The 13,925-nt window shown below is 40.1% G+C and overlaps 2 protein-coding genes across 6 annotated transcripts in view; one reads left to right on the forward strand and one right to left on the reverse strand.

Annotated features, from left to right (window-relative positions):
* The window catches only part of LOC134357328 (ninein), a 113,725-nt gene extending 106,807 nt beyond the window's left edge, over window positions 1–6,918 (reverse strand). For 2 of the 4 annotated variants that reach the window (XM_063068744.1, XM_063068742.1), the window contains exon 1: window positions 6,800–6,918. The gene's annotated coding sequence lies outside the window, so the exon portion shown is untranslated. Of the gene's footprint in view, window positions 1–2,779; window positions 3,066–6,443; window positions 6,575–6,799 lie in introns of those variants that run through there. The other 2 variants (XM_063068741.1, XM_063068743.1) reach the window with 2 other exon arrangements.
* The window catches only part of mfsd3 (major facilitator superfamily domain containing 3), a 76,787-nt gene continuing 69,514 nt past the window's right edge, over window positions 6,653–13,925 (forward strand). The window contains exons 1-2 of one of the 2 annotated variants that reach the window (XM_063068747.1): window positions 6,653–7,173; window positions 10,245–10,979. In XM_063068747.1, coding sequence (XP_062924817.1) covers window positions 10,310–10,979 — 670 coding nt within the window. In that variant the 5' untranslated portion in view covers window positions 6,653–7,173; window positions 10,245–10,309. Of the gene's footprint in view, window positions 7,174–7,425; window positions 7,599–10,244; window positions 10,980–13,925 lie in introns of those variants that run through there. The other variant, XM_063068748.1, reaches the window with a different exon arrangement.

The raw sequence follows: 13,925 nt of genomic DNA on the forward strand, positions 1-13,925 counted from the left end.
TTTTTGAAAATGAACAGATAGAGGAGTATAAAGTTGGAAGGTTGAGAAAGTATTTGTCTGGACCCTTGCATACAAAATGCCAGTATTACATTGGGGGAGGGTGAAGACTACACAGGATTTAGAATTTTTGTGGAAGAACAAATATTGAAAACTCTAGAATTATGAATTTAATAATGAGTCTGTTAATATATTTAAATGGAAGGAAGGGCTAAAGCATGCATTAGATTACATCACATTGGATAGCTGTTAGCATAATGCTCTTGCTGCACCAGTGGCTGGGGTTCAACTCCCATCACTGCCTGTAGAGAATTTGTATGTTCTTCCATTGAATGTGTGGCTTTCCTCTAGGTGTTCCAGTTTCCTGCAAAGATATGTAGATTAGTAGAGTAACTGGTCACATTGGTGCAATTGGGTGGATTGGGCTTGTTGGACTGGAAGGGCCTGTTACTGTGTTCTATGTTAAAAAAATGTCTGATTGAATTTTGGGCTAAGCATTTGTTATCTTGAAATGAAAGAAGTTTTGGAAGTATTCATTAGGTAAAATGAGTCACTGCAGTACAAGTCCAAGTCCAATCAACACTTGCAGACACAACATTTGTGTGGCTGGTTCAATAGGTTTCTGGTCAATGGTGACCGCATGATTATTAATGGGAATTGATAATGGAAGCATCAGGAGTAGATTATTTAGTTTTCTTGTCAAATATTATATTTCTATAGCATTATCAACTACGTCTGCAGGTATGCGAGCATGAACTGTTGCAATTTGAGTTGTCTATTGAATTGAAGACCACACAATTACCAAACATTTCACTTCTGATCTCATGCAGTAGTAATGGTGGTTTTGGATTAGGGTATTGCTCCAAGGAGCACCTGTCATAATATCCTTGGGCTGAAATGATTGACTTCTAATTACAACACTCTTCCTAGACCACAAAACACACAGAAGGAGCATAATTAGGCTTTTCAGCCCATTGAATCTGCTCCATGAGAAATAACTCAACTATTACAATGTTTGCTCTTTTGATGCCCAGTGAGGTCTATTTTACCAGAGTGCCTTGCTTCTGGAATTAATAATTTAGTTAATGATCTTTTGTCTGAACTGTTCTGATAGAAGGCCATGACTTGAAACATCCACTGCAGATAATGAGATAGTTACTTTCTGACTTAATGTTTTCTCCAAACATTTTTTTTAAATTTCAGTATCATCAATCACTTGCTTTAAAGTTTTCCAGGGTGTTTCATAAGATCCTTATCAGGAAAAAAATCCATCACTGAGTCACAAAAGAGACTTTGAGGCAATTGATCAAAGTATCAGTAAATGGTGAAAAGATAGAAAGTTTAATGGTAAATGTAAGTTGAGAGAATAGTTTTGCATATCCCGAGCTGAACACCCTGTAAGGCATAATCGAATGTGCCGTATCCCCTTACGATGGGGATTTAGTGTTATAAAAACATTAAATCAGAACTATTGTGCTATTGATAAGACCATTAAACATAGGGGCAGAATTTGGCCACTCAGTCCATTGAGACAGCTCCACCATTCAATCATGGCTGACATTTTTTTCCTCTGAACCACATTCTCCTACCTGTAATCTCTGATGCACTTACCGACCTTTGCTTTAAATATATCCAGTGATTTGGTTCCACAGCCATCCGTGGCAATGAATTCCACAGATTCACCATCCTCTGGCTAAAGAAATTTCTCTTCATCTCTGTTCTAAAGAATTACCCTTTTATTCTGGGGCAATGCCCTCTGCTCCTAGACTCTCCCACGATTGGAAATATCCTCTCCGTATCCACTCTATCTAGGCCTTTCAATATTCGGTACATTTCAATGAGATCCCCCTCATTCTAAACTCAAGAGAGTACAGGCCCAGAGCCATCAAACGCTCCTCAAACATTAACCATTTCATTCCCAGTATAATTTTCATAAATCTCCTTTAGACCCATTCTAATGTCTGTACATTCTTTCTTAGATATGGAGTCCAAAACTGTTCACAATACTTCAAACGTGGTCTGACTAATGCATTATAAAGTCTCAGCAATATCTTCTGAATTACACCCAGAAACTCCAGCTATTACTGCTCATCTGTCATCCCTGTTAGTATTTCCTTCAAATCAACTTTGGTCAGCTCCTCTTTCATGCACCTGCAGTTCCCTTTATTCAAAGGTAATATGTAGACATCAGATTTAGTTAAAGTTCAAGTGTATTGTCATTTCAACTGTGCACATGGATACTGCCAAATAGAATGACATTCCTCCAGACCAAGGTGCATAACACAGTATGCATGTAGCCTGGGGAAAAGTACACGCTCAGGACAACAAATACTTTTTTGGGTTTTAATTCCTTTCTGTTTTAGATGTTTAAGTGCCAGAAGAGGGTTGCAAAACAAAACGAACGAATTTACAACCAGTTCTTGCCGTTACAATCTCAGTTTAACTTTCGATCCACACCCTCGTGTATGGACAGAATTGCATATGCAGTATAAAATTACCAGAACTAATACCGTACTGATACGGTAGTGGCAATTCTGAAGGAACACAATACAAACATTAGAATTCCACCCACCCTGCATCTTATACATAATAGCGAAAAATGTAAGCGAATTCATCTCATCTAAGACGTACACACGCACTGAACTTCCGAACAGAGACTAAACATTCACGTTATGCAGTTACATGCACAATCAGTCCTGATACAATAAAATTAGACAAAAGGTAAACTTTGGCACAACTTTTACAAGGTGTTGCCTGGTAGTTAAATTACGGGAAGACTGACCTACTTGGATAGTGAGGAACTTTGTATAAGCCACGCTACCCAGCGTCGATTTCTTCACTCGTGGAAATCTAAAGCATCCACATGTAAAACATGTCAAATTACCAATATTCTCGATCCGCCAACAAGCATAAACGAATTCACATGGATATTGTCAATTAATGCTCACCTTTCCTCGCCATGCCCAGTCTCTGGGAGGAAGTCAATTCCAACGCCCCACCAGCGTCTTCAGCAGAAACAAAATGGTCTCCCCAGTATCCCGTGCGTGCGTAATGACATCACCATTTCCCTTAAAGGCACAGACAACTATTCTAGCATTACCCGGATGGATGCCCAAGTACACTTTTAACGATACTAAATAGGATTTGACGGTCACCCGGTTACATGTGTAACTCACACACAACACATAATATTACCACAAATAAATTAACAAATAATAAGGTTCATTTACATCACAAGTTAAACAGTATAATGTTACTGGTACCTCATTGAGTACAGAGAGGAAATTAAGAACCTGGTGGCATGGTGCGAAGACAATAACCTATCCCTCAACGTCAGCAAGACGAAGGAATTGGTTGGTGACTTCAGAAGGAGTAGCGGACCGCACGACCCAATTTACATCAGTGGTGCGCAAGTGAAACAGGTCAAAAGCTTTAAGTTCCTCGGGGTCAATATCACAAATGACCTGACTTGGTCCAACCAAGCAGAGTCCACTGCCAAGAAGGGCCACCAGTGCCTTTATTTCCTGAGAAAACTAAAGAAATTTGGCCTGTCCACTAAAACCCTCACTAATTTTTATAGATGCACAGTAGAAAGCATTCTTCTAGGGTGCATCACAACCTGGTATGGAAGTTGTCCTGTCCGAGGCCAGAGGAAGCTGCAGAGGATCGTGGACACGGCGCAGCACATCACACAAACCAATCTTCCGTCCTTGGACTCACTTTACACAGCACATTGTCGGAGCAGTGCTGCAAGGATAATCAAGGACACGACCCACCCAGCCAACACACTTTTCATCCCTCTTCCCTCTGGGAGAAGGCTCAGGAGCCTGAAGACTCGTACGGCCAGATTTGGGAACAGCTCCTTTCCAACTGTGATAAGACTGCTGAACGGATCCTGACCCGAATCTGAGCTGTACACTCCAAATATTCGGACCTGCCTCTCAGTTTTTTTTGCACTACCTTACTTTCCATTTTTCTAATTATGATTTATAATTTAAATTTTTAATATTTACTATCGATTTGTAATCCAGAGAGCGGGAAGCGCAGAATCAAATATCGCTGTGATGATTGTAGGTTCTAGTATCAATTGTTTGGCGACAATAAAGTATAAAGTACATATGGTGAAACCTGGGTGGTGGCATTCACCCCTAGCTTCTCCTTCTCAAACTGCAAAACAAGTTCTATCATATTATGATCATTGCATCCTAAGGGTTCTTTTGCCTTAAACTCTCTAATCAAATCTGGCTCATTACACAACATCTAATCTAGAATTGCCTTTTTCCTAGTGGGCTCGGCAACAATGCTCTAAAAATCCTTGCCGTAGGCATTCTGCAAATTCTTTTTCTTGGGATCTATCATCAACTTGGTTTTCTCAATCTGCCTGCAAATTGAAATTCCCCTATGACCATTGTAACCTTATTCCTTTCAGTCTCCCATTGTAATTCTTACCACACATCCTGGCGACCAGTTGAACTCCTGTCAGGGTCTTTTCACGGTTTCTCAGCTCTACCAATAAGGACTCTACATATCTGATTCTATGTCACTTCTTTCTAAAGATTTGATTTGATTTTTCATCAATGCTACCCCACTCCTCTGCCCAACTAACTGCCTGTCTTTTCAATATAATGTGTTATCACTGAATGTTTAACTATTAGCTATGATCTTCTTTCAACCACAACTCAGTGATAGCCACATCCTACTTGTAAATTTCTATTTGTACTACAAGATTATTTATTTTATTTTGTATAAACCATGTATTCAGATATCACACCATCAGTCCTGTATTCACCATCTTTCCTTTTGATTTTGTCTCCATGTTCCCTGAAGTTAAATTCCTATCCCTTCTAATTTTTTTTGTCTTATTCTTTATTATGGAGACTTCAATAACCTTCCCTGATTTTTTCACACTTTTCCAAGCAGTTATATCAACCCCTCTACTATTAAGAGTAAAGGCCCTATCCACAGCCCTAGTTGTGTGATTCGCCAGGACCCTAGTCCCAGCATAATTCAAGTGGAGCTTATCCCATCAGAACAGTTCCCTCCTTCTCCAATACTGGTGCCAATATCAATCCCAGTTCTCCCACACCAATCTTTGATCACAGTCATGGTTGATGTATCCCATTTTCCTGCATTATCATAGAGTAATAAAGCACAGATATGGATTCTCTGGGTCAACTCATCCATGCTGAATGAGTTTCATTTGCCTGTGTTTGGCCACACTCCTCTAAACCTTTCAGATTCATCTACCTGTCCAAATGTTATTGCACCTGCCTAAACCAACTTCTCTGATGGCACATTCCAAATATACCCCATCCTCCGTATGAAAAAGGTACCCCCTCAGATTCTATTTAAATTGTTTCCTTCTCATCCACTTTCCTGGGAAAAAAGACAATATATTCACCCTTTCTATGGCCCTCATTATTTCAATACACCACTATAAGTTCACATTTCAGTCTTGTTGCTCGAATGAATATAGTCCTAGCTTGGCTAGCCTCTCCCTATGACCCAAGCCTTTGAGTCCCAGCAATACTTTTTGAGATAGATAGCACATGCATACAATGCTCCCTTGGTCGACATCTTCTGGATAGACCACAAAACTGTTTATTTCACTTCTTTTATGTCTTTTTTTCCCCCCCATCTTAAATGTGTTTCTGGAAGTGTTAGAGCCTGTGATTTACAGTTTGGAAATCGATTGAGTGATTAATCCGAGAAAATTCCAGGAAGCAGGCACAAGTCTCAAAGTGAAGAAACTACGAGACTGGCTGTACTCAGAGGGTAGGTCTCTGTGACCAAGCAGTGTGTCTCTCTCTTTCAGTGATGTTGGAGGATGTTACCAAGTTTCTGCATTAATGGATTTGGACTATTATGGTTTTTATATTGTGTTGTTACCCTTTCTTTCTCGTTTTTTTGTGCAGGGGGGAGTGGGGTTTGGTGTTTGAAGTTTGATGTTCTTGTTGCAATTTTATTAGTTTTTTGTGCAGGGGAGAGGGATTTGAGGGCCTATATTGTTGTTGCCTTGTGTGTGGGGGAAGAAGGAATTGGGGGCCAATGTGCTTGTTGTGTTTCATGCAGGGCAAGGGAAAGGGGTTGGGGGGGGGGTGTTGATGGTGTTGCCTGCATACATTGATAATAAATTAACCTTTGAGTCTTTTTAAAAAATGTTGTAAGTTTTTGCACTCTCATTCCTCATTCTGAGACTGTAATACCCTATTTCTAGACAGTAAAGGGAAACATCCTCTTTTCATTCAGCCAATCTGGCGCTATAAAAGCTTGCAAATTTCAATCAGATCTCTTAATGTTATAAACTCCAGAGAATTACAGACCTCGTCTCGCACTGTCACGTCATAGAGAAAAACCTTAGAACCAGTTTAGTTACTATCCACTGCACTCCCTCTGGCATGCAAATCCGTTTTCAGCCAAGACCACAAGCATATCGTACACAATACCTCAAGTGCATTCTCGCGAACGCAAAACGACCGGGGTGAAAACTAGATGCTCTCATAACCCCAAGTCCCTAAAAAAAATCTTGTCGCTTCAAATCGCCTGCGGTAGCTTCCTGTATCATTAGTGACCTCAAGAGGGCAGAAACGCTGAGTAACTGTAAACAAATTCGATTTCAAAAAGCAGAGGATGAAGAGTTCTGTAGAAACAAATGAGGGGATGCGGAGGGTTAAAACTGCGACAAGAAAAAGCAGCATTCATCCTTAACTATTATAAAAACAGTAAACCCCAGACTCGGGGATGCTTTCAGGCCACAGGAGGTTTCACTTCACAGCCTGCAGATGACGGCTTTATTACTCACAAACGCCGGTTGAGTGTGAGGAAGTGAGGGCGAGGGTGCGGCGACTCCTACGCTGAGAGGTGCGGCCTGCATTTGCTCCAAGTTGTTCCGGAAGGTTCTGGATTTTTCGGGCCGCGTTCCAGCGACTGCCAGCGCCCTACTGCTAAATTACTTCAGCACGATCAATAACAAAACGGCGCCTCAGCCCGCCGCAAGCAGTCAATATGCATCTCCACGCCTCTATCTTGGCGGTTGCAGAAAATATTTTCAAAGGCTGAATTCGTGCGTTGAGTATGGGCCACGTAATTAGCGTCGGAAAATTGCGGGTCATTGGGACTTTAAATGGTTAAATACCGAAAAATTCACAGGCGCTTTAAGAAATAAGTGTTTCCAAGGTTGGTGCGTGTTTGTGTACGAGTCCTGGCATAAGCATTATACAGTGACTAAAATTCATTTTGATATACAAAATACAACAGCATTCTACAGTATCTGTTGGCATGTGCGTTTTGGCTGGGAGAGAAAACACGGGACGGGCCATGTTGTCACAGGCAGGATGTGCAAACTGCACACAGGCTGCACCCGAAGACCTTTCCTCTAATGTATTAGTTAATGTGAATAAGGAGAATTGTAGAGGATGTTAGAATGCTCAATATGTGATTAAGAAACCCAATAACATCAGCTGAGAAGATGCATACTGAACAGGACCCACATGCTACAACAGACACTTGAAGCTCTCTAAGAGTATTTGGCTCCCATTAAACAACATTGCAGCCTCAAACCTTAAGACCCACTTCCGGGCAACATAATTCCCAGGGTTCAGGTGAGCAAATGAGTTTTGCAGAACTGATACTGCCACTGCACAGTAGCATAGGGGTTAGAACAATATTTACAATACTGGCAACCCAGGTTCAACTCCTGTCACTGTCCTGTAAGGAATTTGTACATTATCCCTGTGACCGTGTGGGTTTCCTCTGTGTGCTTCAGTCCTTCCAGTCCAAAGATCTACCAGTAAGTTAATTGGTCATTGTAAATTATCCTTTGATTAGGTTAGGGTTAAATCACTGGGCCATGTGGTTTGAAGGGCCTGGCCTAGTCCATGCTGTATCTCAGATAAATAAATATACTTAGTAGCCTCTGCATATATACTGCAGTGAGCACATTTTTTGTTGGGGGGGGGCATAATTGGTGCACATATCCAATTTTAGCTTAAACCAGTTCACATAATATTCAAAACAAAAGTATGCAATCGGGGGGGGGGCATAATTGGTGCACATATCCAATTTTAGCTTAAACCAGTTCACATAATATTCAAAACATCAGTATGCAATCAACACTCCCCCACCCCCACACTATTTTCTTTATATTGCAGGAGCTATTCAGCCCAACAGATCTATGCAGACTTTTACAGCCAATCCTTCAATACCATTACCCCACTTATATTTGTGCAGCATATTCTCTCAGCTATGCTTATTAATCACACAAGGTCTTCCACCACTCAGGTAAATTATATTACCAATTAACCAATCAACATTTTGTTAAGATGACAGAAGATGGAAAGAGTTATAGGGGTAAAAGCAACACTCACAATACGCTGGAGGAACTCAGCAGGTCAGGCAACATCCATGGAAAAGATCAATCAATGTTTCAGGCTAGAACCCTTCAGCAGGACTAAAGAGGGAAGGTACAGAGGCCCTATAAGGAGGGTGGGAAGGAGAAGGCTGGTAGGTTCCAGGTGAAAAACCAATAAGGGGAAAGATAAAGGGGTGGGGGAGGGGAAGCAGGGAGATGATAGGCAGGAAAGGTGAAGAAGAAATAGGGGAAAACACAATGGGAGGCGGAACCATGAGGGAGGTAATAGGCAGCTGGGGGAGGGGGCAGAGTATTTTGAGTTATAGGGGTAACCAATGTGTTCACAAGACATCTTTGCAGATGACCTCAGCTTTGCGCAACTGTATTACTCTTTCTTCTCCTCCCCGCCCATAAGCAGATTAAAGGCCCTGCCCTGATCTTCCAACCTATCCCTCCTTTTGAATACCCTGTTCTCGGATTGGTTTCCTGTGTCACCCTCCTACTTTAACCATTGTTGGAGGAATTTTTCTGGTCTATGATAACTGATGCTAAATTCTAACCCTCTTAAAATATTTCTCATCGAATGAAACAAATATTGGTTACTAGTCTGTTTAGTTGTCTGTGCAAATGGAAGTTATTTTTCAATAAGTCCATGTGGGAGGAAAGGCAGAAAAAAGTTCAGTTTGTAGGTCTGCTGATGCTGGGCAACACATGCAAAATGCTTGAGGAACTCAGCAGGTCAGGCAGCATCTTTTGGTGGGGGGTAATAAACAGAGAGCGTTTTGGGCCTGGACCCTTCAAGACTGGAAACGAAGGGGGCAGAAGCAAGAATAAGAATGTGAGGGGAGAGGAAACTGGCAGGTGATAGGTCAGACTGGTGAGGGGAAAGTAAGTAGGCAGAGGTGATAGGTCAGACCGGTGAGGGGAAAGTAAGTAGGCAGAGGGCGGGTGTGTGGGAGAGAAAGGGATGAAGAGAAAGCTGGGAGGCAGTAGGTGGAAGAGGTAAATGGCGAAAGAAGGAACCTAATAGGATAGGACAGGACAGTGGACCATAGCGGAGAGGAAAGGAGAGGAACCAGAGGGCAGGTGAGAAAAGAAGGAGTGACAGGGTAACCATGATGGGGAATAGAAAAAGAGAGAAGGGGGGAGATGGAGGGGAGATCACTTTATGGAATTATTATTTAGCATGCCACATCTCTCTGATTTCCAAATTTAACCTGTTTTAATACATCTCAAAATTAAAAATAAATGAATTAGAGTTTGTATACTTTAAATATTTAAATTTCATGTTTTTTCTGAAGTAGCAACCTTAGTTGACAGCTTTCTCAAATACAAAAAAAAAGCTTTTAAGATTTTATGCTATTTCTGTTTAATTTTGTTTGGAAAGAATGAAATAATGAGCATTCAGTAACTTAGTGATGTTCATTTCAAAGTGCTTTACAGCCAAATGATTACGTTGTCAGTAACTGCTGAGCAAGCCTCTATAATTCCACAAACAAATTGAAATAAATGGCAAGTTCAGCTAGTTTGCTGTAGCTAACTTAGATTGCAGTGTAAACTTTTGGATTAGAATATTTTTTGCAAAGGTAAAAATGTAATCGATATGAACAGTGACTTTGCTAGGAGATGTTATGTAGTTAACTCTTACCATTACCATTCTAGGTTTGAGCTAGTTCATCTTTTTGTGTTGATTAGGATTTTTATCAGCTCACATATGGCAGCTCAGCTTCAGTACCCTCAGTTATCTAATTATAATACTCTTTAACATTTTATTCTTAATAACCCTAGACTACCAAAATTAATTTGAAATCATTTTGTCTATAAAGGTAGTGATGTTGTAGAGTTTAATATAAAAAAATATTACTGCAGTTTTTAAAGAAGCATTTTTTTGTTGCAGATATTGAATTCATCACAGGTTTACAAGGAACTGGATACTTTTACCGTGGATGACATCCATTTGAAATGGCACCCTTTAAACTGAAATTATTTGGTTTACTGTACTTTGTACAGGGAATGCCCTACGGATTACAGTCCAGTTTACTCCCAATCTACCTGCGAACATCTGGACTCACATTTACAAAAATTAGCTTGACCAAGTTGTTGTATTTTCCCTGGTTGCTGAAGATACTATGGGCTCCATTTGTGGATCAATATGGAACAAAACGGAAATGGCTGTTGTGCAGCATGTTTGGACTGTTTTTATGCTGCTTAGTAATGTCTAGACTGACTGCAGCTATGGACTTCCCAGCAATGGCTTTCATCTTGCTCCTGATGAACTTCTTTGCTTCAGTTCAAGATATTGCTGTAGATGGCATTGCAGTTCATTTGCTTAGCAGTGAGGATATTGGCTATGGCAATACCATCCAAGTTGTGGCTTATAAAATGGGCTCTCTTCTTGCAGGAGCAGGGCTTTTAACGGTGATGGACTATATTGGCTGGAATACGGTTTTCGTAGTATTCTGTTTTGCCTATGTTATAGCTATCATTATTTCCTATTTCACACCTGAACTAGAAGATACTTCTGAAGCAAAAAACAGATTATTTGTGCTGAAACCCTGCAAAATATTAGGAGAAGTCCTTAAAGTGCCTGGAACAATTTGGAATCTAATTTATGTCATCATCTACAAATTAGGTGAGTGTATTATGCATAATTATACGTAAGTAATGATTTTTGAATTCTACTGAAAATCCTTGCCTGGAAGTGATTCCTTTGTCTTTGCTTTAGAATCAAGTTAGCACATTTCCTTTGTTTTCAAAAATCATTCCATTAATTTAGAAGATCTTCAAGCTGAAATGTTTGCTTTGATGCTACCTGATCTGCTGAGTATTGTGTTTTTTCATAGTTATTCATGGAAGGAGGTTGTTTAACCTGATAAACTGGAAAGTGTACAGAGGAAATTTACAAGAATGTTGGCTCAACTCAGGGCACTGAGTTATGAGAGAGGTTGAGAACGTTGGGACTTCTTTCATTAAATGGCAGGAGGATGGGTTGGAGCAATTTGAAAGGGAATAGTCAGGGTGAAACTGCAGAGACCTTTACCTACCGTTGGGAATCAAAATCTTAAGGGCATAGGTTTAAAGTGAGGGACAACTTTTTCCACACAGAGTGGGAATAAGCTGCCTGAGGAAATGATTAAATCAGGTACTTTGACAACACTTAAAAGATACTTGGACAGGTATACATTTTTTTTAAACTGTTATAGTATGGTTAGGAAAAGTTTAGTGGGATTTGGGCAGATAGGACTAACAGATGAGAAACTTGGGTGGCATGGACCAGTTAGGCCAAAGGGCCTGTTTCAATGTTGTGTGACTCTATGTTGGGTGTCATCAGTCCCAATATTTCCCTGGAAAATATTCTCTTTCACATCCCTGATACTCCCATCCCCCATCTTCCTATCTCCCTCCCCCCTCCAGCTCCCTTCCTCCTCAACACACGCGTGCTCGTGCGCGCGCGTGCACACACACACACACACACACACCTGATTTTACAGATTTTACATTTTGGGTTGCTGAAACAATATTCCTTTTGACTATTGTTCTGTTTTCATCCTTTAATAACAATGCCACCTTCCTTCCTTCCCTTTTTTTATCTGCCAATCTAAATATTGAATATTCTCAGACATTCAGCTGCTAGGCTGTGTCACTATTGTCTTATATCCAAAATGCCAATTTTATTTTATTTGTTTATATCTCTTTGTGCTGTTACTTATCAACTATATTATGAATTCTTTGTACCATCAGATCAGGAATCTTTATAGTTGTCTTTATAATATTTTTGCTGTGGCAATACTTGTCTTAAAAAACCGTCTTTCGTAGCCAAGTTTTATGTATTTGAATGATCTGTCCCTTCCTGACTCAATTTGGTTATCTCCATGCCAGTCATTTACCTGCACAGCTTCCTCTTTATGCCCCGATCCATGCTTCTGTACCCCTGTTACTGATGGTAGCCTTTTTTCTCTAACTTGCAAGTTTATTTAGTTTTCCCAGCTAGGGAAGTGGGATTTGAACTGTGCATGTTTTGATGTACATGTGATAAATGAATCTGAATCTAGTTTCTATATAACTGAAACAGAAATTTGGTTGCTAGACTAGCATAATAACCAAAATGCTGCTGTACTCCTTTTTATTTTATCTGCCAAATCTATGACCACATTAATTTAATTCCTTTTAAGAACATAAGAAATATAAGCAGAAGTCTGTAGGTTGTTCAACCCATTATACACTACAGCATTAAACAAAATCTTGTTGCTCTTTTACATCTGTCATATGGATTTGGTTCCCTTCAGATCAAAACTATTTTAGATCCCGATTTTGTGTACTTTCAGTACTTTGTCTCTATCCCTGTCATGGGCAGAGAATTTCAAGGATCCACTATTCTCTGTGTAAAGACATTTATTTTTCTGCTGTCCAGAGTAATTGACCCTTTATGTTGAGAATGCAACATCAAATCCAGGGAAGGGATTATTTATACACTAACGTCAAGGCCCGTAAAGGTTTTGAATGTACATAGAATGGTGAAACATCTGAACAGGCCCTTCGGCACATGATGTTGTGCCTGACTAAGTAAGCTAATGACATTTAATTAAACTAATCCCTTCTGCTTTCATATGGTCTATAACTGCCCCATCCATTCACTGTATATTTATGGGCCTCGCCAATGCCTCTATCTTGTAACTTCAATGTTTTAATCTCTCATGATATTAACATATTTTCTCATGACAAAATAACGTATAAAGATGCTATTTGTACAATGGCTGACAGGGGAAGTAAAGGACAGTATAAAAATAAAAGAGAAGAAGTATAACATAGCAAAGATGAGTGGGAAGCCAGAGGATTGGGAAACTTTTAAAGACCAACAGAAGGTAACTAAAAAGGCAATATGTGGAGAAAAAATGAGGTATGATGGTAAACTAGCCAAGAATATAAAGGAGGGTAGTAAAAGCTTCTTTAGGTATGTGAAAAGGAAAAAAATAATTAAGACCAAAACTGGGCCCTTGAAGAAAGAAACGGGTGAATTTATTATGGGGAACAAGGAAATGGCAGACTGGGTGAACAGGTACTTTGAATCTATCTTCACTGGGGAAAACGCAAACAATCTCCTAGATATAATAGTGGCCAAAGGACCTAGGGTAATGGATGAACTGAAGGAAATTTATATTAAGCAGGAAATGGTGTTGGATAGACTGTTGGGTCTGAAGGCTGATAAGTCCCCGAGACCTGATGGTCTGCATCCCAGGATACTTAAGGAGGTGGTTTTAGAAATTGTGGACACATTGGTAATCATTTTCCAATGTTCTATAGATTCAGGATCAGTTCCTGTGGATTGGAGGGTGGCTAATGTTGTCCCACTTTTCAAGAAATGAAGGAGAGAGAAAACAGGGAATTATAGACCAGTTAGCCTGACGTCAGTGGTGGGAAAGATGCTGGAGTCAATTATAAAAGACGAAATTACGACACATTTGGATAACAGTAATAGGATAGGTCCAAGTCAGCATGGATTTACGAAGGGGAAATCGTGCTTGACTAGTCTTCTAGAATTTTTTGAGGATGTAACTATGAAAATGGACAAGGGAGAGCC

This window comes from Mobula hypostoma, chromosome 16 (assembly GCF_963921235.1).
Source record: "Mobula hypostoma chromosome 16, sMobHyp1.1, whole genome shotgun sequence".
Lineage (NCBI taxonomy): Eukaryota > Metazoa > Chordata > Chondrichthyes > Myliobatiformes > Myliobatidae > Mobula > Mobula hypostoma.